At 43.9% G+C, this 24,244-nt stretch overlaps 5 protein-coding genes across 5 annotated transcripts in view; 1 reads left to right on the top strand and 4 right to left on the bottom strand.

The window, feature by feature from the left end:
- LOC125763073 (neuropeptide SIFamide receptor-like) overlaps nt 1–2,010 on the bottom strand; it is a 32,963-nt gene extending 30,953 nt beyond the window's left edge. The window contains exon 1 of the mRNA XM_049425871.1: nt 1,829–2,010. Within this exon, the coding sequence (XP_049281828.1) occupies nt 1,829–2,010 (182 nt within the window). The remainder of the gene's footprint in view (nt 1–1,828) is intronic.
- Nucleotides 1–24,244, top strand: part of LOC125763117 (eukaryotic translation initiation factor 6) — a 58,186-nt gene that overhangs the window by 32,557 nt on the left and 1,385 nt on the right. The window lies entirely within an intron of this gene.
- LOC125763075 (serpin B6-like) lies at nt 1,959–4,799 on the bottom strand. Its single transcript, XM_049425873.1, has 4 exons — nt 4,625–4,799; nt 3,285–4,157; nt 2,794–3,215; nt 1,959–2,709 (listed from the first exon to the last, which is right to left on the bottom strand). Exons 1-4 carry the CDS (start codon nt 4,647–4,649, stop codon nt 2,401–2,403), a joined length of 1,629 nt encoding a protein of 542 aa, XP_049281830.1. The 5' UTR covers nt 4,650–4,799; the 3' UTR covers nt 1,959–2,400.
- LOC125765224 (uncharacterized) lies at nt 5,998–23,544 on the bottom strand. Its single transcript, XM_049430138.1, has 12 exons — nt 22,678–23,544; nt 11,852–12,127; nt 11,111–11,787; nt 10,867–11,037; nt 10,665–10,799; nt 10,410–10,595; nt 10,058–10,338; nt 8,747–8,786; nt 8,065–8,182; nt 7,375–7,664; nt 6,913–7,297; nt 5,998–6,840 (listed from the first exon to the last, which is right to left on the bottom strand). The coding sequence occupies exons 1-12, from the start codon at nt 22,703–22,705 to the stop codon at nt 6,119–6,121; spliced, it is 3,309 nt and encodes a 1,102-aa protein (XP_049286095.1). The 5' UTR covers nt 22,706–23,544; the 3' UTR covers nt 5,998–6,118.
- On the bottom strand, nt 20,976–22,457 carry LOC125763092 (uncharacterized). The gene has a single exon (XM_049425908.1). It carries the CDS (start codon nt 22,215–22,217, stop codon nt 21,045–21,047), a length of 1,173 nt encoding a protein of 390 aa, XP_049281865.1. The 5' UTR covers nt 22,218–22,457; the 3' UTR covers nt 20,976–21,044.

The raw sequence follows: 24,244 nt of genomic DNA, 5'->3' as shown, positions 1-24,244 counted from the left end.
CCAAAGCGTGTGCAAATGGATATGTGCGGTTGGTGAAAATGCTTACCGTACGCATTTGTACAGAACAACTCAGTCAATTGCAGTGAAAGTAAGGATTTTTTTTGGGAAACTGAGATTTCGTGGAAATACGATTTTATTCTCTCGCAGTATTATTTGAGGGACAGAGAATAAAAGAAAAAAAATCGTGGCAGCTTTGAGGAAGTGATAAACATACGAAGATCATCCCGTGTCGTGTTGAAAATGCGGTTCGGAAGCTTAGTTGCTCCGGTACGTACTTTCATCAACTGCAACGGCCATTTTTAAAAGCATACCAAATTGGATAGATGTAGATGGATGTGGAACGCATAACAACATCACTTCGTTACACACCAGACGTGTCTGTGAAGTGAAAATAAATTTAAACATGCGATACAAAAGGAATGGGAAATGATTTTTCAAGCAAATTGAATGTTATTTCTGTCTTAGAAATTGCTATTTCCCCCCCCCCTTTATTTCAAATTTATGGGAACACAACTTTTACTCACAAAAATCCCCCCACCCCCACCCCCTACAAAAGGGCCAGCTGTTTCAACGGGTTATGGAGCAAATCTTTCAACCATGCCTGCCGACCGATACAGATTTTTACGGCTCGTGTCAAACGATTGCTCACGTACGTAGTGTACTGTTGTTTGCTTAGGACTGGCCAAAAGTTCGAATGTTATCTCTTGTAAGAAATTGATAAGCGTGTAGCTTGCTGGAATTGTGCCATGTTTCGTAATAGTTCGTTTTTTTAGCTAGCTATTTGCCTGTTGGATGTTGTAAGTAAAAGCGTTCCTTCCCATGACATAGATAATCCGGTGAGATTGAAACCATGTGCAGATTTTTTTTAACGCTGACTTATTTGACCATGAAAATGATTAATATAAGTTCAAATTGTGAGCTCGAAAGAATAAATATATGGAGGCGATCGCATGCACACAATCGATAGAGACTCTGAACGGGAAGTAATGACGGTAATTTAAGTATTATAAACGACTATAATTATAATATTTAGTTGTCGTAAAAATGTCCATGTGTTTTTCATCCATTTGGCCAATATTAATTCAATTAAAAAAAAACTATAATACACCATTTCGTGCTAGTAAAACGGGAGAAGAAATTTGTGATAAGATTTCAAGAAATACATATTTAATTAAAGCCTATTCAGGTGAAGCGTCATTTTAAATTTCACCCTTAACTAGCAAAACCTTTTAACCACGGTTATCGACGAAGCCCATTTCCTAAACAAATCACTTGTGAGCTTGAAAGTAATCGAAAGTTTTTGTTAAATCTCCTTCTACTCTGTTTATTCGTTTTTGTTTTTTTTCGGTATGTTTGTTTGCCTAAAGAAATGTCTTTTTGTGACAGTTTCGATTTACTAACACACCAACACATTTTGTCCTGCTTTGCACATATCACTGATAAATATTGTTGTGGAATGATTTCAACTTGCTACCAGAAAAAAGGAACACCTTTACCTTCACGGAAGGGCTTGATATCTCCGTGAAGGACGATTGAGTGGAAGACGAACAACCAATGAAATAATATGTGAAAAGTGTCTATTTACATGCTGTGACACACATTCAGACGACTCCTGCATTCCATTTACAAACCATTGTTAACATAGCTGTTGTGTTGTTTTTTGTGTGATTATTTCATTACTAAACATGTTGTATTAAAAGTATTTAAACCTTTTTAAAGACTTACGTATATGGCTGTACAAGCCTGATGCGTTTAAGAGAATATAAAGAAGCTATATAAAACAACGTTTCACGGCATTGTAACGGCAATTGTAACCTGTTTCACTTACAGCATTGCATTGATTTTGTTGAACCATAGTTTATTCACAAGTAATTCACAAGTAGCTTTGCACAAGTAATCACTACATACCGCACCAATTGAGCTTTGATAAACGACACAAAATGTATTAAACTGCGAAATAGTGCACACCGCGATTTTGTTTATTTTTTCTCTTTTTGTTATGCTCTGCATGGAGTGTTGTCAGAAATGTCAAAAATGAGTATCCTGCGTGAGTGAATTTAAGCGTTTAGATTTTATCCCATCCTTTTACCTGGATTACAGTAAGAGAAATGATTTTAAATATACCCACTATTTTTTTAAATAAAATTTAGGAAATAACACAACAGCGTTTAATTTGAAAAGTAAATGTTTATATACTGCATAAAAAATATTAAAGATTTATTTTTTCAATATTTCTGCATTTCAAAAAAAAGAGGTTTACCCTGTAGCTGAATTTAGGAAGTCTTATATATTGTAAGTGCCACTATTTCGTCACTATTTATTCGTTCACCAACGATTTCTAAAGGTTGGGATAATGGTTGGCGAAACACAATGGCAATTGCTTCTGTTTATCCACGACGATCAGTGCGATCGCTTGTTTGGCTTTTGAGTCGAGCGTCCTACCTTCATAGGTTGACTAATTTTCGCGAAAAACAATGGCAATTTCTTCTGCTTGTCCATGATGATCAGTGCAAACGGTTGGTCGGCTTTGAAGTCGAGCGTGTAAGTAATGCTGAGCGGAATAACGTTCGCCGTGGTAACGCTGGCCGCAACCGTACCGTGCGGGTTGACGGTCAAAAAGGATTTCTGTTGGACGTCCGATATTTTTACCTGATCGTTCGACAGCCGATCGAATGGTTTGTGATCTCCAAACATACTCGCTAAGCCCATCTGTGGGAATTAAAACAGGGGGAAAGGAAAATAAAGTTACTGCACAATGTCTGTGGTGCTGCATCTCATCTGCGCCAAACGTACCTTCTTGAGTGGTTCCACCAATGAGACCGTACTATCGGCCTTAAACTCAGGCAGCTCAACGCGCACTTCGCTAGAGTAGTCTTGTTCGATTTCGGTCAAAATGGTTTGCAACTGTTCGGCCGTAAAATGGCTTAGCTCTCGATCAAGTTGAAAACGTTCGTTGGGTAGAAAGAGAATCATCGACATTTGATCGCCATCGTACGGTAGCTCGATCCAGCTCATACCGTTGGGCGTATTGTCGGTTCTAGTATTTCCGTTCCGTAGCTCCTTCTTGAGGAACATCATTGATACGGCTGACCGCTTTGTCGGTTGTCCTCCTAGCTCGAAAAAACCACGTTCCGTTTTGTTGAACTTGTACTTCCAAGTGCCATTGAAATAGAGCGCATTCATCAACAGCAGTTTGATGTCGGGATTGATCGAATCTATGATAAAAATAAACACAAGATTAGAATAAACACAAGAAAATAAACAAAATGATCTTCTAAACATACTTTCATCGATCACTTCGAGGATGCGTTGGCGGGTCTTCTCCTTCGCCCAATTGTTAATTCTTTCCGCTGCAAGCTGCCGGTTCGAGAAGTCCATCTCTTCCAGTGGGATCTTCAATCTTTTAAGCGAATCTCGGAATGCTGGCAGTAAATCGATCGTAGTTGATTTGAATATCTGCGAAGCTGTATCCAACTTGTTCTTGGATACCGGTCCTTGCTCGGCGTGAGGTTTCAGCGCCCGATCAATATCTTTCAGATCGTTCATGTTTAGCTGGAGAACGGATTCCATTTCCAAACGCGTTGCATTGGAAGCACCACCATGCAGATAAGATAGTAGCGATTGTACCATGAGCGGACTAATAATGTAGTTGCTCGAATCATCATTTGGGAAAGCCTTCTGGAAGAGTTTTACCGAAAAATCCATCACTTTTGCGTCGTACGAAACCGTAGACATTGGCAATTCTAGGTCTTCATCGACAGTAGATTGTTGTCCTACTGTGGGCAAAGTTTCGGGATGCCGTTGGCTAAAGTAGTTACAGCCGTTAGCGTTACATGGTGCCGGTTGCGCGGCCAGTTGCATGGTCGGTTGCATGGCCGGTTGCCTGGCCGGTTGCCTGGCCGGTTGCATGGCCGGTTGCCTGGCCGGTTGCATGGCCGGTTCTTCGTTTGCGTACGAGGGACAGCGGTTTGAGTAGAACAGGTGTTTGGTATTTGGGCCCGAACATTGTTGGATATCCGGCCGGGTAGCAAGGAAATTGTTAAAATCATTTTCACAATTCCTTTTGCGAATGTTATTCAAATTACAGAATTCATCTTTCGTTACTATAACCGTGCCCTGGTATTCGTAGCCTTGGCATGAAACATGGGCGGCGATGGCTGCAATAAAATGGCAAGAATGAAAACAAATCAATAAGGATTTTGCATTAATTGTTAGATATTCACAAACGAGTTAACCTGGTAAAAAGCAGACTTGAGGAAAGTACAAATTAAAGCAACGAAGCATAATCTAATGATGAGCTTGATTCCGGTTTTTTTTAAGCCGTAAAGTAAACATCTTTCGAACAGAAACCGGCGTTAGTCCGGTTTGGGGAATACCCAATCGCTTTCGGTATGTACGGGTTTTACCCACACTGCTGCAAAGAACGCTTGGGAATTCAAGCCGGACCAGTACGCTAATGTCGAAGGCAAGCAAAATCAAAACGAAGAACTGAAAAGGTCAACCCGCAGCTGATAAGCCTTACAACCTTCCGGCGAAGGGACAATGTTCGGAGTAGCTAAATATCCTCCTCCTTTAGTGCAAACGGGGTTTGTAGTAGTTTGCGTTTTAAAATAGTTTTTCCTACCCACAACAAGCAGTATCCAAATCATTTGACCTAGGGACACACAGGTCAACCGATACAGCAACGAACTAACGCACGAAGAGCAGCAATACTATTCCTCACTTCAACAGCTTCACACAACGATCGCAACCTCGTAGTACAACGGTAGTCGTGGGACTGGTTCCCGGAGCATGATCTAGCGCCTCTGATAACCGGTCCGATGAGCATGCTCTCACGCAGTTGTTTTGTTCTTCCAGTGGGGAAACTTCAAACGCCATAATACTCACGCACACTTTCGCACAAAAAAAACCCCGCGATGTGTGCGAGAGATCGAGCAAGGTGTATATGATGATGATCGCTGTGGATCGTATGAATCTTTTATTCCGCGTCTGGCGACGGAAGGTCAGGAAGAGCGTACAGTGCCGGATATTTTTTGTTAATAGATTCGAAATTGGATTAGCACAGCTTAGAAGAATTTGCAAGATTGTTTTTCCAACTGTAATTGTATTCAATATTAACTTCCCAATAGTGAGCATTTCTCATAATTTATCAGTTATTTATATTGTGACACGGTACTGGATCTTAATCACACATTATCTGGTACATGTAACGTATCGTAAGCCATTAGTATATGTATATTCGTCACATGGCCTAGTGCAACGTTAAGCAAGGAGGGAAAATGGCTGTCTTGCCTTATGGCAGTTACACTATACAGCGTATATGGATGCTGCCCCAGTATTATTAGTTATCCCCATTATAACGAATATAACCCACACTGATATTGTTAACTTTTTGTTTATCAATCTGATGAAATTTAAAAGTCGTAAAGCTATAGTCTGTTAATTAATGTTTGTTGATTGTAAAGAATTTATTTGTGTGAAGGAATTTCGAGAGATAGAAATTGTCTTCTAAGCATCATTTTCTCGTAAAGCAACTGTAACATCAAAATGATGTATGCTAATATATGATGCTTAACAAAGTTCCATCTTTGGAGCAATAGTCAGAACGTCCTCATTAGAAGCTCTTTGAAATTATAATTTTTCAAATTTTCAATTCTAAACTATTGGTTAACGTCGCAAGTTCGGGAATGATTGGTTATCACGTTAACTGCCCATGTCAGTCCCCAGCGGCTGACACCGAACTTCCCGTTCACGCCTTGTTAGTCCTTACTCAAATCAACATCCTTTCTCGCTCTGTCTTATTCACAATTAAACCAGTCAAAGCGAGAAAGAATCGGTCGCAAAATATGCTGGACAGTTAACGTGTTATCTGGTAATGTTGAGGCCAAAATATCAGGTCATAATTTCTTCTATGTATGGACTTCGACGATAGGAATGTTTCTCGTTCAAAATTCATATGCAAAAAACTCGCTAGAAGAGGTACTCATTATTAAGGAGTTGTTGTTTTTTTTAAATAATAGTTTATTTTATTTGTCTTTAGAGCAAAGACTTAACGTTAAAAGAGGTAATTACGTACGTATGTTACGTACGGAACCGGGGGAAAAAATACATCCCGAACTTAGTTCGATTCCGGTTTTGTTATCTTTCCCACAAACAAGGGATATTCATTCGTTTTGTCGACGATCATCAAAAGGAAGGGTTCGTCTACGGTAAAGTTAATGGTCGGTGGTGGTGGAGCCGCACTAAGTGCTACGAACGACAGGGAAGCTGCCGAAGTTGCCGTGGTTCCCTGCTCGTCGATAGCGATGAACGTTCGTTGGGAAACATCACGTAAGACCAGCGGCTCATCAGATAGACCGTTAAGTGCAGACGGTCGATCGAAGATCGATTTCAGTCCCATCTGCTTCAGTGCCGGTACCAGTGACAGTGAGCTAAACAGCTCGAACTTGGGCACGTAAAGATGCATCTTGCTGGAGCCACGCGATTGCTTCAGGCTCGTAATAATTGTGGCCATATCCGCAACGCTCAGCTGCTCGGCAGAACGTTGCAACTGGTGGCGTTCCTTGGGCAGCATCAGAATCATCGACAGCCCAGTGGATCCTTCGTACGGTAACTCAACCCAGCGCACACCATTGCCATCTTGGAACTCCTTCTCACCATACCGCAGCCTGTTATACATGTACATCATCGATACCTGGACCCCGATGGGAGTTCTCGTTTTGTCATAGCTTGGCGACGTCTCAAAGAATCCCGGTTCGGTTTTAGTGAACTGGTGCTTCCATTTTCCCTTAAAGTAAATAACGCTTGCCATCATCATCCGGGTAGAGGCATCCAGCGCATCTGGAAATAAGATGTAAACAGATCACATTAAAGACACACCCGAATCATGCAAGATCTTGTTGTTAAACTCACTGGGTGTAACAATTTCTCGTATCGTTCCGCGGGACTTTTGAGCAACCCAATTATTGGCACTCGCAGCCGCAGCATTTCGGTTCAGGAAGTTAATTTGCAGAAACTCTACCCCATCCTGCAGTGCGTTCTCCATGATATTCTTGTCAATCTTTGTATTGTATCCCAAGAAGATCGCCATGGCATGATCGAGTTTGTTCACGCCCGACTGTTGCGTGGCACTGATTTGGTTGCGTACCAATTCGCCGAGTTCCTGTGAGGATTCGTGTAATGAGGAGCGTAGTTCTTTCTGGGCACCATCGTCAGCCGCATCGTACAGGCTGGCCAGGAGTGTTTGAGGCAGGATCGGACAGATAACAGTGTTGTCTTGCTGGGGTAAAACTACGGTCTGCAAAACAAAGCAACATTTCGAAAGGTTAGTAAGCTAAACAGCAACATGTGTGACCATCTGTAGATTAGGAGTACCTTCATCATACGCCAGGCAAACTTCATCGCTCCGGATGTTTGTTGCTGTGGTTGCGCCATTTGCCGATTGTATCCATTGTACTCCGCTGGGAAGTATATGCCCGGATTTTGTTCTTGTTGTTGTGGTTGTTGTTGCCGTTGTTGCTGTTGCAGATTTTCCTTAACGCGCAACTGTGGCAGATTTGGCCGTGTTGCGGTTTGTACTGGAGGGTTGTATTCCTCGGGATAGTTGAAGAAAAAGTTTGGATTCTGTGCTACCGTTTCTACATTTTGTGACTGGGTTAAGCAAGCTGAAACAGAAAAGCAAACACAATTCAATAATTTCGAAACAGAAACGTTTTACGAGTTTTTGGTTGCGCTCCAAATTCAGTGTCAAGACGCTCAAACGTATCGCACGGATAAAGGTTACCTCCCCAAAAAAAAGAAACCAGTTCCTCTACTCGCCGGTGAACATAATGCGACGTGTCACAAGCATCCAACTAACACCACACTGTGCGCGATTGTAGATAGGTGATCATCTTTTGCCCCTTCGTTGTGCCCGTGTGGGGACATGCAAAACAGAAAACTGTCGCCTAAATCACCTTGACGTTGCGAGCGTTCTTGGTGTGATCGTTTCATTAGCATCTTTAACTCTGATTACGATTCCAGCGATATTCCCCGTCCGCTGTAACGTGCTTTTACTATACTTACCACAGAGCAACAAAACGCAGCAGAACGGATTGGCGGGTGCCCGGAAGGCAAAGTTTGCTCCAAAAGTTGAAAAATCCATCTTAACACCGGAAATTGGGTACAAAATTTTTTTGTCGCACTACTTTCCGTACGCAACCCCTTGCCCAAGTGTGGCGGGTGTTGTCACGGATATGCTTCTCACCACACGCTCAACACCCCCAAACGACGACGCGAACGTATATGCGAACAACAGGTTTTGCCACACGGGTTTTCCGCTGCTAAACAACTCAGTTCCGCCGCACTCTCCTGCGTTACTGGTGGTGCGTTTCGGATTACCGCACGATTGCTGTAGGCCGCTGTGCTGCGTTGTGTGCTAAATGGTAGCGAGCGATCGTTGCCGATTGTGAATCTGCTTCGGCCGCTGGTTGAGTGGTGACTGACGGACAACACCCGGCATTGGTGCGGTGTACTATGGATCGATCCCGCAAACCAGTTATGCTGTGTGGCGGGTTTTTTTTGTTGTTGTATTATTCTGAAACAACGGAAGGTTGTTAAATCCACCTAGAGGTTTGGCGTTACTCTTATCGCACTATCGCATTTAAACTTATCAGCTTAAGAAAAAAGCTGATTTGATTCATACGCAATAAAGGTGAGTCATTGATGCAAGCGCACCGTATGAGATGGCTTTATGCACATATTGTACCTTAACAGCCGTTAGGTAGCGATCGTGCGATTCGAAGATACTTTACAACGTGAGCCCAACACATGGGTTGGTTTTGGTACAAGTGATAACCTCCAGTTTGTATGGTATTTTTGGAAAAACCAAACAGGAGATAATAATGTTCCACGACTATGTTTGTCTGAGCTCTATAATTTTATGCAAATTAGGCATTGGTTTGTGAAATTTATGCATTTCTTAATGGTTCGAATAGTTTAGATATTATGTTTACCTTTTTCTTATGGTGTTAGGCCAACCAAGAAGGAAGCGGTCATCATGGTTGGCTTGCAAAACAAATAACCTTTGCTGGGGGAAACAATTGCTTCTATTTGTAAAAAGATTCATTCAAGCAACTCAAACAACGCACGATGGGGAAGGAATCTTTGTTTTGCTGATGTACACATACCATGTACGGCTTTATTAAGCAAATGGTACAGATAAAATTATTCCTGGTTTACATTAAATAATCATAAATAATCATTCTACCTAGGCATCTATACATTCTAACTTCGGTCTACCTACTCCACGTCCGTACGATCGCACTAAATGATCAAGCTTCCTTGCCGGGTGGCGTGAGCGGACTGTTATTTTCATGCTCTGGGACCAGCAATCGATGTACGCGCCCGTCCATTCCAAACGTGTTGAGTACGATTTCAAAATACTTACAAAAATACCATATTTTGAAACGATCGATGTTGGTGGCGGGCGCTTTCGTTAGGAATCGATTATTAAACCGGTGTACACCATCTTTACGCTTCAGATTCAGCTTCGTCGCTTATCGTCATCTAGTGGAGCCTTCGGGAACGGATCCAGTAGAAGAGATGTGTGTGTGTGTGTTTGTGTGGAGAGAGGCATAATTCAACCACCGGTTAATTGTACGCATTAATACTGTCTCAACCGTTGGTGGGGTGGGTTTTGTTCGTAGCTAAATGTCAGCGCAAATGGGATCACCGTGCACGTGTGTGCGGCCCTTGGCAATGAAAATTCCACTGTTGCCGCTCGTGCTGTTTTAGCGACGTCTCTAGTGGAATCGCATACCTGGCGTTGGGGCACTAGAATAACAGTCCTCGATGGAATGGATGCTTCTTGCGATGGGACATTTACCAGATAAATCGAGCTCAATATAAGCTCGAACTTATGCTAGCCGAGCGTGATATTTGCTACAGGCTGCCCTTAACAATTCGTTGTACGCGTATCTGTACTGACTATGAGAGTAGTGTCGTAATCTAGGAAACTAACAACTATATGAATGCTGGACGCTGCCTTCATTCCGGCGGTGGAGAAGTTCCTTCTTACTCGGCGTACGGTATGTCCGTGATCTTGCCAGCAACGATCACGATATCGTCGACGATGTCGCGCACGAAGAACAGGAACGGCTTGTCGGCGGTAAATTGTTCGTGATCGTCTTCAAGCGTTTTCGACTCGACAAGGTTCACGGCCGACAGTGCGTTCTCGCTACTGGAACCTTCGTCAACGCGGATCGAAACATGCTGCACCAGCTCGTCGACGTGGATCTTCTGCTCGGTGGTAATGCCGCTAAGGTCCGCCTTTGAGGTAAACATGGTGATTAGCCCAAGCTGCAATGGTACATGTAAGCTCAAGTAAGTAAGCCAATTATGCGTTTGAATTGTTGCTGTAGCAATGCTACCTTTGCCAACGGTTTCTCTGCCCGGCTTGTCGTATCGATGCGGAACTTTGGAATGCATATGTGTACTGGCATTTTTATCAAAGACTTCTGTGCGGTGCTGAGTGTATCGGGGTTGAAGTTCTTGATAAGATCCTTCAGTCCGTCCTTTTTGTTTGGCACCATCAGCAGGAGGGAATAGCGGGAGTTCTAAAGCGTAAGTAAGAATGTCAACGATTAACTCTTGTGCTTGATTGAACTCCAAAGTAGAGTACTAACGTTATACGGTAGCTCCAAGAACTTAGCATCCAGCTGGTCGTCTTTTCCAATACCAAACGTTCCTTGCGATCGCATCATCATGACTGGTCTTTCATCCGTGTTGGTAAAGAATGTGCTTTCCTCCGTGCGAAGTTGCTGCAGGATGGAACGGCATTACGTTAAATCGAAGCATTTTTGGGTTTGTGAAATTCGTTACCCATACCTGGAACGGCGTAGCCCAGCTTCCTCTATAGTAGAGACCATTAAATAGCAGCATCTTGGATTCGTTAACCTGATCTTCATCCGCCTTGATATTAGCCTTTCGTCCGACCAATGAATTTCCACTCAACGCTGATGCGATGTCTCCCGTCAGAAACGAACGTCTAACGTTAAACTGAAACGACATACAAGATTTCTTCGTTAACAAATGGACTCTCAAAATCAGTTTATAGCATCTCGCATACTACCTTTCTCCTCGAGCCTTGGCTTTCCACTGCCTGCATTACCTCTTGTTCATCGTCCAAGCTTAACGTCCTCAGCGGTAGAGCCATTTTTTCCGGCTCGCCATCAACTTGATGATCTTCATCAGCGGAGTTCTTTTTGATCTTTCCCTCATCTGTCTCCGCATCAGCCGCAACTTCGTTCATCGTTTCCAGCTTCTTTTTGGCCAGCTCTTCCTTGATTTTGGTCGGATCCACGTACTCTTTGTCGTCGATGTTCTTATCAAACTTTGGATTCTCATCCTCAATCTCGTCGTACTTCGTGCTAATGCCTGTATCCGTCCGTACCTCATCTTCCACCGGCAGTGCCGATTTAATCTTGAGCACTTCAAAATCCACAATGTCCTTGCTATTGTTATTACCATTCTGCTCCACAACTAGGTTATCACCTTCGGGGTTGTTACTCTCTTCGGCGATCTCTTCCTCGACCACAACCGGGTCGAGTGAAGTTTTCGGCTCGTCGAAATTATAATCATTCCGCTCGATGTCACGCACCTCTACACCGTAGCTCTGCTCCAACACGTCCTTGTACGCTTGCACTACGCTGTTGTTTTTGTAGATATAGAACCAGGTTTTGAATTGCGGTTCGTTCGTTGGGTTTTGTCCACTTAAACGTTTCAGCGACACATCAAACGCTTTTCGTACTGGAAAACAAATGAAGCTATGAGTATTTCAATGTCCATTAAAGCATCTAGCTGTTTCTCTCACCTAAATCTCGATCCGTGGGAAACTTGAAGATGTCGTACAGCTCCTTAAGCGTTTGTCCTTCCGCTCCTTCGCTGATCATCGCCAGTATCGAGGAGAAACCGATCGGCGAAAACACATGGTTACCGGACGTTTCGGCCGCTCCCTTCAACAAACTGCTCGTGATGATGTTAGTCGAGACACCAACCAAACTGCGCGGTTCACCGCCATCACGTGAGTAACGCTGCTTGGGTAAAGCGTTACTAGCAGGCGTTACCGCAGCGATGATGACGAATACCACTGTATACGGGCGTAGGGAAGAAAAGACAATCGAAGCAAAACATTAGTGAAGGGAAAATAGAATCAATTAAACATGAATGATTGCAAAGCTCGTCCGACGTGAAACTGCGTTCCGCATTCCTCAGCACCACCCGGCATGGAGCGTTTCACTGGGATGCTGAGTTGGTTGAATCAAACTTCGAGGGGGGGTTTTCCCAAGTAGAAATGCTCGCTTAACGTGTTGCGGCTATTTATGTACGCATGTACTACAACGTTTCACTCCCGCCGGACAATTCCCATGGTGTAGTTTTGCGCGGGAAAATCACATCATAATCAGCATCAGCTCCATCCCATGTTTGGAGTCTTCGGGGTGTGTTTCGCAGATCGTAGTCATATTATGACCGATTTGTACCACCACCACACCCCCATTGCGGCATGATGACAGTTTTCTTTTCTCACCCATTGCCGGCACTCACTATTCAACGGATCATTCGTTTCGATCCGTAACCCAGGTGTAGCCCGGTAATACCCGGTGAAAGTCCGGAAACCCGGCATGCCGGCATCGTGCTTTGAGCGTTTCCATTTAATATGAATGATACAACACAAGGGGGTAGCAAAGAAAGCAAAAAAAATCACAAAATTCGAAGTGAAAAAGAGTCATTACCACACCCAGCGCTCGTTGGGCATAAAAGAGACTTTTCACAACCTTAGCCAGTCAAATGCATAAGCGGCACGATAAAGCAATATATGTATCAAAATTCAACCCAGTCCCATCGGCACGCAATTTCTCAACGCAGAAATAGAAGGAACTCATAAATAGATGCTGCACTCCCAGCCGTTGTGAACAAATTAATTCAAATCACTCTATCATAAAGGAAGGAAACCCACACGAAAGAGTTCCATTTTTACGTGCCATGGCTAACACAGCTGCTTCATCTGGCCAATGCATCTTCTCCTGAATGGGAAGCAAAATTAGTGGTGTGTTCTGGTGCGCTAGAAAGCTAATTGAATGGTGGTGATGAATTAACAACAGCCACCACAGGGAAAGCAACATCTGTGGGAAGGCGTGTTCGGTAGCCCTAACGGGTTAGATCGCGTTTGGCAGACCTGCAAGTCCCGGTCCCGAAAAGTGGATGACGCACGATGTGATTTATTCAAAGCTGTCATGTCTACGAGCGGCTGATGATAACGGCACACCCGGAAACATTCGTGTGAAAGTAAGGCAACGGATAAAAATATTTTATAATCGAAAGCATATTAATCAGCAGCTGAGCTTTTAAATTCATATACATTCGCTTTGATACGCACGGTGAACGATAAAAAAAACGGCGGCTATTTATAATGTTAGGGAAATTATTTCCCAAACAAAGGTGATCCCTTCTGCGTTCGAAATCGATGCACGCTTTTGCTGCCCTCGTTTTGTCGATCGATTTTTCCGATAAGTAGGTGTTAACAGTAGCCACCCGATGGTGTGTGGCTAATGAAACCGGCTATTGATAGCTATTCCGTCCGATCTGATCGGATCGGATCGGATGCGATCGATTTCAATTTCGATTAAACGCGGAGAAAGTGCAGCCATGATTGACTCTAAACCGTATGACAAGCGAAATGCTCGAAATGAAATGCAATATTCGATGATCGGGAGATTTTCCTGCCTGCCACACGATCGCACCGACGAAATTTCGATGCAATCTGATGCTGTAGCTAGGTTGGATGCAATTGGAAAATGCAAAAGGAAAGTAAGATCTTAAATAAGTGTACGGATAGCGAATGGAAAGGTGCAAGAATTGTTTTAATCTGAGAAAAACATAAAAAAACTATTTAAACAATGATTCGCTAGGTAAGATCCGCGTTTCCCATGCAACAGGAAGCCAATAAATTCGGGCAAACGAATTGTCGATCTTTCAAACACATGGTACGCCGGATACCATAAATCGTCACACTGCAAATATTTAACCTCTCGTACACTCTCTCGCTGGGTTGTACGATTAACCAAACAAATCCCCCACGGACGCTGTTGGTGGTATTTTGTGTGTAGACATTTCACGGCCGGTGGAATAGCAAATCGCCAAGAATAAGTCTCAACGTTGGTGAAAGCTAACGGTGACTGAGCTTAAAACTTTTAAATTTCGCATTCGTCTCGTTCATTGTTCCTGTTTTGTTTCCTTGTGGCGTTTCGTGTTGTGTTGTGTGTGGAGTTTTTGTTTTGTTTTGTTTTGCTGCTCTTTTGCATAGCTCGGAGAGAATCGTCGTCGAGGTGAAGCTTCAATACCAACCTGATCAATGATCGTACGGGGTGATGTGACACCAATGCTGGTCCAAGACAGTGTTGGAAAGCGACGAAACGAACGAATCATCCTTGATCGTCAGTTTGTCGAAAAATTTTGTTTAAGGTTTTTTTTTGTTTTGCAACTCTCTTGCGCCTGTTTGGCAAGTGAAAGCTACTTGCTTGTAGGAGGAAGTTCATCACACCGTAGTGCACCTGTTTGCCAGCCACAAGGTAGATGACAGAGCAGTAATGGTACAGGTTTTTGGGATGCAAAATGGAATCTTCAAGTACGCATGAACGTGTGCGGAATTGTGTATAGTGTGAAAGGTTTTGTTGCAATTTGTATCCGGGATTTGTTTTGGTTTTTGTAGCTTTTTTTAAATAAAAATAAAAAAATATTAAAATAAATTTTCCACCCTTGGCGGTGATTAAAAGATAGTCAAAGTTCATATAGTAAACTAAAAAACGAAGGACATAAATCTTATCGCTACAGTGACTAGTGAAGGAAAGACTTCAATGATGGTACGGAAAGCCGAAGTGAATATGTCGATCGCTGTCACACAGTAACAGGATCGAGTAACGGCGTTACGCTTAGCGCCCAGCTGCACACCAAAATAACGATGCCATATTAAACCTTTTAATAAAAGCCCAATATATCTTGTCACTTGTCCAAATACTAAAGACATCTATTGGAACTCTCTATTGGAACTTCATTTCATTGGAATGTACAGCCTGATTTTCTTTACTTAACATTCTTGTACGTCTATGTCATAGGTAGAGATCTTGCCTTTGGAAGTTGCTCTACGACGTTCAGTATATTAAAACGTACTCCCGGACTTTTGACTACTTGGTCCTGAAGTTAGAACTATAAAGAACAGTTATAAGTTATAGTGATGCCTCTGAAAGGTGATCACTGTCTATAGCTGTTAATGTAGTTTAGTCATCTTGGATGTTTTAGTCACTCGAGAAGAGTCACTAGAGACGAATTCCGGTGAGTGGATCTTCTCATTAATATGTCACGTAATGATCAAGTTAAAAAAAATGGTGTAAGCTTTTCAAAACCTTCAATATCAAGTCCTTTATAGCTAAAGATTTGGAAAGTGAAGTACTCGATAGAAAAATATTGTGTTTGATCTGAATGCAACAACCAGTTAAAGCGATCGTCAAACTTCAAAGTGCCTATCTCGTAATGAGATCGACACAACCTATGGTTAGCTTTAGATGGAACTGGAATCGAGACGTTTTATTGTCTTCGGACAGGGAAATTAATGGCACAGTTACATCAATCCATAACAAAGCAATACGATGCAATCAAAGGGAATAATTGAATCATGCAGTCAAACGAACACAGTAACATTCAATTAGCGTTACTTTCACTGTCCACCTACAAACATCCGTGTCGTTGTGTCGTTAAAATTATATTAACATACATCGATCACGCTACTGTCTTATTGCCGTGCTGCTTCCAAACCAACCGTAAAACGATCGTTTTTGGAGGAATTGTTTTGCAAAACACGAGCTCGATGCACGAGATTAGCTAACTGTGGACATGGGTCATTCAAAGCGGTGTGCTTCATTTGCATCTGTGGGCCAGTTAGTGGTATTCATTTTGGTTTTGCGGTTTCTATCTACATGCAATTTCCATTGCCACGGTGGCCACGGATCATCTCCCGTTCGGCCGTTTGTGATCTTTCCATGCCAGTCATGGTCAGACAGGTGCGCAATCGCAATGCAACCGAATGTTTGCGGCAGCTACGGTACCCGATTCGCCGATGATTTGCGTTCCGTGTCACGGTTGAATGCTACCGAGCGGCAGGATGAGAGCGAACGGCGCGAGATCGCCGAAGTTGTTGCAAAGCATCCGTCCGGCTCATCAGTGGAAAACGCTCTCGTGTGTGTTGGCGTTTGGGGGGGTGGAACCGTTTCGAATTCAACACTATGGCTTATGATTTCCAAAGCTTTCCATTCATGCGCAGTAGGGAAAATTCCAACCAAATTTAGCTACATGTTTTTTTTTTTGCTTAACACTGCAAGCGATGTTGGAAATATAGAGCGAAAGAATGCGCTTTTCTTTCACCATAGAAAGTGATGCAGCGAGAAGAACATCGACGAAATAGTTCCAACCCAACCCGATGTCAACAGTGGTTTACTGATCGCCCATTATTTGTTTTCAAACCATCCAATTATGCTTATTAAAGCTCCTCAAAATAGGTGGGAAAATGCATTCGAAATTCGAGCACTTTTAATTCGGGGTTTCTTGGGGTGGAAGAAAAACCCCCCGCAATTTTCATCTTATATTTTTACACTCTCGTTTTTCATCGTTTTTCCACCATCCCCAAAAAAGAGGAACTGAAGCGCAAAAAAAAGCTCCCCGCATTGCTCGAAATAAGAGCGAAAGTGTGATGAAACGGTGATTTAATGCGGTTTTACCATTGCGCTATTAAGGAGGAACACAATACAACCGCCCGCCCCGAAAAAAGGCACACAATTTATAATATGACCATCAGGGGTTTGATTTACAGTAACGGATTTCGCACGCAATCCCCGTGCTGGTGTCGCTTTCCCATGCTTTACCAACAAAAGCGGTATTTGGGCGTAATTTTTTTTTCTTTTCTTGCGAGGTGATCAAATTACAAAACATTTCTCCAGCACCACCAAAGGCAAGCAAACAAAAACTGACCAAACAATCGGAAAAGCAATTGGGTGTGTGTGATGGTGGGAAATGGTTCTTTTTTTTGGGGTTTTGCTCCAACCAACGATCATTTTCAAACCAATTGATTTGAGCCGATGCAATGATAATTGCAAACCCGTTTAAAATGTGCCGATAAAATGAAACCATTAAAAGGCTTAATTGAAAGAAAAAACCAACACCCGTTTTTGTGGTTCACTTAGCGAACTTGTATTACCGGCCAGGCGGCAGGGAAGGAAGGATTTTTTTCTTCTTCTGTGTGCAATTTTTACAGCGAAGAAAAACGGTTTTTCCCGGCAACATAATTACATGATTTTTTTTTATAAACCCCATCAACACAAACAAACAAACCGTGTACCGCCTTTCGATTGAGTTAACATTGAAATTTAGCCATCAATCCAGGGGATAGTGCATGAAAATTAACAACATTATCCATCACTCTCTCCACCCGGGTGTGGGTTGTTTTGCTTGCCATAAACTTGGCGGGATAATGTTTCCATCCCGTAATAATGGGTCATACTGGTGGTGCATTCGAGAACTCTTGTCTTGAAATACTTCAGCGCTTTTTTCACCCCCTTCTTCCTCGGTCTTTCACGATTAGCTCCAATTGGTGCAACATAACCGACCTCCATGTTACGAACCAGGCGTACACAACCATCGGGAACATGTTCCGGTGTACGCTTCAGCGCGAAAGGCAAAACCCTTGCTGCTCCTGCGCCTACCGGAGGAAAACAACATAAAAGACCAGCTAGCACACATACCCAACACGTTTGTTCATTAATAGTTCTGGTGGCCGCAAACCGCTCCGGGAACAGCTGATACTTGTTGCTAACAACGTACAGCGTTGGGGCCCATGTTGAAGATGCTCTCATTTCCTTTGCCGCTAACAGCACGAGACCACAGGTGGCACGATCCTAACTAACCGGCACACCATACCACGCGGTAGTTTCCCTCTAGTTCATTGGTTTTATTTTATTAGATCAATCAATTCGATTACGGTCCGTTGGTAAGCTAATTTTATCGGCGCATTGAAGAAGCACCATTCAGCTTGATCGTTTTGCCAACTGTGAACACTTCTTCATACATTTATACATTCCAAACGAGCACCTCACAAGAGCACCTTCAGAATATTCGCATCGAACCTACGGAAAATGTAGGTTAGAATCATAAAAAATAACTACCCCAAAAAAAACAATTTCTCCTCGCACGAGTAACGCTGTCGTGGGAGGTTTGACAGTCCGGCCATATTCCGTAAGGCAGTTCTAAACCGTTACCAATCGCTGACCACGAACCTTGCTAGTTGTCCCATTTAAAGCCACGAATCTGACGCGTCTTGCGTTGCGAAGTTCACGATCGAGCTTTTGTCGAGTGTCAGCCGGTTTTTTTTTCGCTTTTGAAGACTTCACTTTGTCCAATGTCCAATGTTTCGACGACTCCACTTCTTACCTACCTCACCACCCCTTAATCGGTTGACCTTAATCGGTGCTTACTGTTTTCGTTTTTTTTTGCGTTTATTTTTGCTTTCCGAAACGATCACTGGTGGTTAGTTCTTGTGATGCGTTTCGTTCAATGGTTGTGTTAAATTCCCGGTTCCGGTAGGTGAACAGCATTTGGTAGCACCTTCGCTCCACGGTTTGTAAGAGGGTGTAGTTTACCGAGAATACCGTTCGGCGAACAGTGCCTTTTCGACGACCATGACCCAATATTTAATTGACGCACGATCAGTTAGCAGCGGGTACGATCAATTACCGCTCGTTGGGCACTTGTTTCCTTCCGGTTTTTTTGGGGGGGTAGCGTTTGTTGTCCAATGTACTAACTATTGAACGGCAAGACGTTTTTCCTTTCACCCCCCCCAAAAACTATCAAAATTAAAGAGACGTTAGAAGGCCTAATGTGAAGGATACCTTTTTTGAACGGTGTTGATGCGTTAAAATATTCAACTCCCCAAGCGCATGGTTGTGGCTTCGAACGAAAGCATTAGGATGGACTTAAACCTTGAAGAATTGTGCCAGCTTGAAGATGATTGAGTGTTTTAGTAGAAAAGGGTTTATAATTATAGACAAAGTCGCATCGTTTTAATGTTTTCCGAATATTAAAACGCATCGAATTTCCTCCAATGATGGTTGATTGAGGTGTGTCTGGTTAAATTATTCTTTAGCAGCCTTATTAAAATACATTTGCAATATGCTTTGTGATATCTGAGGGCTGATCTTCGGACACAAAGTGACCGATATTAAATCACATCCTGTGTGAGAAAACATAGTCAAGCAAACCCTAAATAATGCAACGAAATATCATATCCGCTGGACTGTTTTATATTCATCGGCAAATAAATCATGCCGCCCAGTCCAAATATCTCGATAATTTAAATGATCACAGATAGAGCGAGCGAAGATCGCTTGGTCGCGCTATTTTGTGGTAACATTGTTTCGCCTCTATTTGGTTGGTTAATTTTCTGTTATCTTCCTGCCCAACCAACCGGTGACACTGGTGGAAACGGCACACACACACGAGATAAACCAAAATATAAACAATAGTGTAAATAAAAATTTGACGATATACCATCACCGGAGGAAGCGCAACGATAGCGTCTTATATGGCGCAAACGACGCAAGCAAGCGAATTATAGCGTTTCCCGGATCCGAAGAACGATCGGCCAGGAAGACAGACCGTTCGGTTATGCACCGTTACTTTCGTTAATTAGCGGTCGAACGAACCCATGGCGACGAAAAATAAAAAATGAGAATTTATATTAAAAGCAAAAGAGACCCAATCCGAAAGAAACCGGGTTGAGCAGCAGAATGTTAACCCCCCCCCCCCCCCCCCCCCCCACCGGGTGGGGAACCAGGGAGAGGTGGGGGCGGTTCGCGAGCTTGCGAATTGACAAATTAGCACATCCGCTGCCCGGTTTTGCTAGCTCGAGTTCGTGGTTTTGTGAATTGCAATTCTTTCTCCTCCTATCGGGGTTTCCTGTCGAGGTAAGGGACAAGATGCTGAAACCATTTAACGGAGTAATCAGAGTTCGGGATAAACCATTCTCCCAAGCTGCCATTTGTGTGTGTGCGATTTTTTTTATTGCCAATCCAGCTCTCCGGGACGTCGAGATCATCAGGGCCGTTTATTTCTTTTTCCCAATCCCAATCGGTGGGCTATTGACCTGCTTTGGGTGGTCAACTTCTGGGCGCAAGGGGAAAAAAAGATGAATGTGTTCACATTGTGCAGTGTCCCGTCTGGTTGGGGGTGGGACGCTCGGGGGGAGGGAGAAGTTTTGTTGCGTTTTTTTCTCATTTCTCATCCCACCATCCAGACTTTATTCCCAAGTTAGCCCTTCTGGATCGTCCAGGCACAAACATGCAAACAGGTTCTGTATGTGTGCGAATGGAACATTGAAATGGAACCAAGGAAGGTGAACCAACGGACCAAAAAAAAAAGGAAAGGAAAGACAAGTATGCACAATAAAATAAAAAAAAAACCAACTGAGAACTCGATCGCCACCGCACTGATCATCGAGAGATGATCTTAAGATTCTGGTCAGTTTGCGAGGATCGCGAACGAAAGAAGCCAAAGGGAACGTGTGTGTAAAGCCACACCGAAGCCATGCGCGTCCCGGGGGTCGATTTGGATGGACAAATAATGGACGGGGCAAGAGTACAGTTATAATTGCGGATCCCGAAGCAACCATCTTGTCGGTATCTATACCACAGCCCCTAAACGACACTGACGCTCCCGAACCACGGTCGCATATTATCTCACATGCAATCGAACCGCCGCGGTCGTACATGCACACCCGGATGGAAAACGCATGGTGAACCGCGCGGTGAAAGATTCTGTTTTCGGAACGAGAATACACGGGTAAACCCTACCTTGGAAGAGCTTTCTCTGGACGAGACGACACCATGACGAGATGATTGGTGCATGCGACGAAACGGAACCCCATAATTGGAAGTAGCTTTATTGAACGAACCTACGAACACCTACTTCTAGGCAGCTACCGCCGAGGACGTGGGATTGGGAAGTAGCTGCATGTAGTACTGCATGGACTTGCCACTAACAGCGGTGTTGAATTTTTCCTTCACCTCATCAGCGCCCTGGTATTTTTTGGGGCTAACTACCAGGTTTTGCATATCGTAGGCTAGTTTCGCGAGAGGATACACATACTCCACGTCCGACACGAGCGTACCATTCTCGACCGTAAGTGACTGCAGCAGCCCATCAACCGCTTTCAACCGTTGCTCGGCCATAGGAAGCTGTCCGATAAACTTAACCACGTTGGGTAGTGTGTCCGCTTTGGGTTTCGTGCCAACGGGCAACTTAAACAACCGTTCAATCAGGTAGGCAACCCGCTGGGGGAAACGTCTTGCGATGGAAACAAGCGTATCGAAGGAATTTGTGGCTATGTTGTCCCTTAGTTGCTGTACATGGTCATCGATCAGCTTCTCTTGGTTTTCCAGCACGGGGTTAACCATATTGGCCACATCGACAGTGTAGAGCGTTTGGAGCAGTGGGTCCTTAGACGTCTGCACCAGTTTTTCGATCAACGCGTACACATTCCGTTGCAAAGTGTTCAATGGTAATGCCCAAGCGTAGTTTAGTAATTCTTGCACGTTTGACTGCTGGTAGCGATCGTCCAGCTTTCGATTGGTGCCTAGTTCCAGCATGCTGTAGAAAACGGCCCGCTCGATGCGGCCCGATGCGAGTGTACTGAGGAATACTTCCGTCTGCAAAGCGGCCACTTCATTCCAAGCCTCACGTATCTGCTGATCGAGCACCTTGTCCAGCTCTACCAGATCGGCCTTGGTCGGTTCGAACATAGCCTTCATATTGTTCATGGCCGTGTCAATCTTCGGCAACAGATCCTTCACACCAGGCACTTCACCAGTCGTACCGGCTGGTTTCGGTTTGGATTTATGTGCTAATAAGCATCGCAACCGTACCTGTTCGAACTGCGTGGTATGCTCTTTCTTTTCGCACACTTTGTGGAGCGGACAATTTTCGAACGCTTTCAGCCACCCTTTGATGGAGTCCTGTACCGGTCTCTGCTTCAGCCCACAGACCTCTTTTGCTTCGTTAGGATCATCCGCACCAACTGCATGGCCTAATTGGGCGAATACGCTTAGCAGCAGGATAAACAAAACACTTGCGAAGTGAAACATCTTCACGACACGGTTTATGATATTGGAATGTTTTGTTCTTATGTAGGAAAATGGTTAAAGTAAAGATAAAGCGAAAGATTTTATACCGTTTGATGTTGCTTGTATGTATCTTTCCATTTGACGGAATATTAGCTCAGTTGTCTAGTAGACAAAGTGTTTGTCGACCCTTCAACTAGATTAATTATCTTCAAAGAACTCGTTCTCGGGCGAATATCTAAGCCTCAGGTCTATCACTCTGTTATCGCTACTCCTCATTACTGTGTACTACTAGCTTTTGAGTAACCATTTTGGTGATCACATTCAAGTTTGCATAAGTTGCAAAAAGTTCCCTCGTGAACTCTGTTACGTGAGTCAGGTATTCCCTCCCAAAGAAAAAAAACCACCTTGTCTAATCACAATTGTTTTTCGGCTTTCAACATACACGAGCTAATTTAATTTGCAAAAATGAAAGTAAACTTACGTATTGCAATCGAATGTGGGGAGATCATTGCTGCTTCGTCGAAGATTCACGCCCAAACAATATATTTATTTCACCCGCGTCACAGATACAGCAGCGCAACAACCAAACATCGGCGGAAGTAAACAACCGACAACTTTCTTCTGCTGCGTTCAATGTCCGGTCTGTACGACCTCTGGCATCAAGCGCGGCCTAGAGCCAAGATGGAGAGTTCAATGGTTCGTTGTAAGCGTATTTACTTTAAATACCACTACGTTTTAATATGGTGCGAACTGACCGCCACACCAAAAACCGCTCACGGTCGAAGAACTTTCTCCACGTGGTTTTGTGGTGGTGATCGTCGATGGGTAATGTTAGCCTCGAACGATGTGTTTTGGTCAATTAGCACTCCCCTTTCCTTCGTTTTCAACACACAATGTATACAGCACTATAGTTCACTGCTTTTTTTTTCTTACGATCGTTCTCACTTTATCGTTCAAGTGTACACGCACTCCCAACAACACGTATACGCACTCTTCCCGAAAAACAAAAATGGTTTTACACTGCTGGATGGTTTTTGCTGGCTTAGTTCCCGATCCCGGCAACGTTACACAATGGACTGTTACCTAACGGCGGGCGGGAATCGAGTTTTATATACACCGCGACCGTTCCCGAACAGGTCCACATCTGGACGCTGCCCAGGGTACCGTCGGCAAGCTCTCCAGAGTTTGCCGATTCCCTCTCGCGAAGGTTCCGCGGGAACCGCGAGCACGGCACAAAGGGTGAGATGAGCAGCCCGTGGGGAAGGGGGTTGGTGTACACCCTGCGAGCATCAAACCGAACGTCCGCCGAACGCGCCCAGTGACGCTGTTGGACTGTGGCAGGCACCGACCGTTCCACTTGGTACGCCGGTTCATTCGGGTTGCATTCCTCCCCACCCGTAGTGAGCCACGCTCTCGGTCACGACTTTCTTTGCAACAAGCGCGCATCCCCCACTCTGTCGAAGAAACGAGAGCAGCAAACACGCATACGCGTACGATCACCGATCATAGTACATCAACAAAAAAAAGCTACCCTAAAGAAAGCTCGCAATCGAAAGCTTTTCTTCTTTGTTTCATTGGGAAGATAGCTGCTAGATGGGATGTGATGTAGAATGACTTGCCGAAAGAATGCCCCTACCCTTCGGTTGAGGTCATTCAAAAGGGTTGCGTTTCGATCGCAAGCGATCGATCTTTTCGAGATGATCATCTTGTTTCTGCTGTAGCGGAACATTTGAGCATACATTTTAATGTAGGTCAACCTGGGTCCGAACCCCGTTAAAAACAGGGTCCTAAAATTCTGTCCGGTCTCTCCCACATGCACATGAAAAACATGCAATTGAAGCGCAAGAACAGGTTTTGTGGATTGGTTTTGCATTCGCAAACACACCAAACGGTATGCATGGGGATGTTCCGGTTTTTAAACATCTCGGGTGTCAAGTAGAATAAAAAAATGTTCTTTTTGGAACGGTACACTGTGCACATTTTGTGTAACACTTTCGTGCTTTACGAATTGTTGTGGAGGGCCCGCTACCGTTGTGCAAACTTTTGCT

Source organism: Anopheles funestus, chromosome 2RL (genome assembly GCF_943734845.2).
Source record: "Anopheles funestus chromosome 2RL, idAnoFuneDA-416_04, whole genome shotgun sequence".
In the NCBI taxonomy this organism is placed as follows: Eukaryota; Metazoa; Arthropoda; class Insecta; order Diptera; family Culicidae; genus Anopheles; species Anopheles funestus.
Note: the sequence above shows the minus strand (reverse complement) of the source record. Positions and strands in the feature narration are given on the sequence as shown.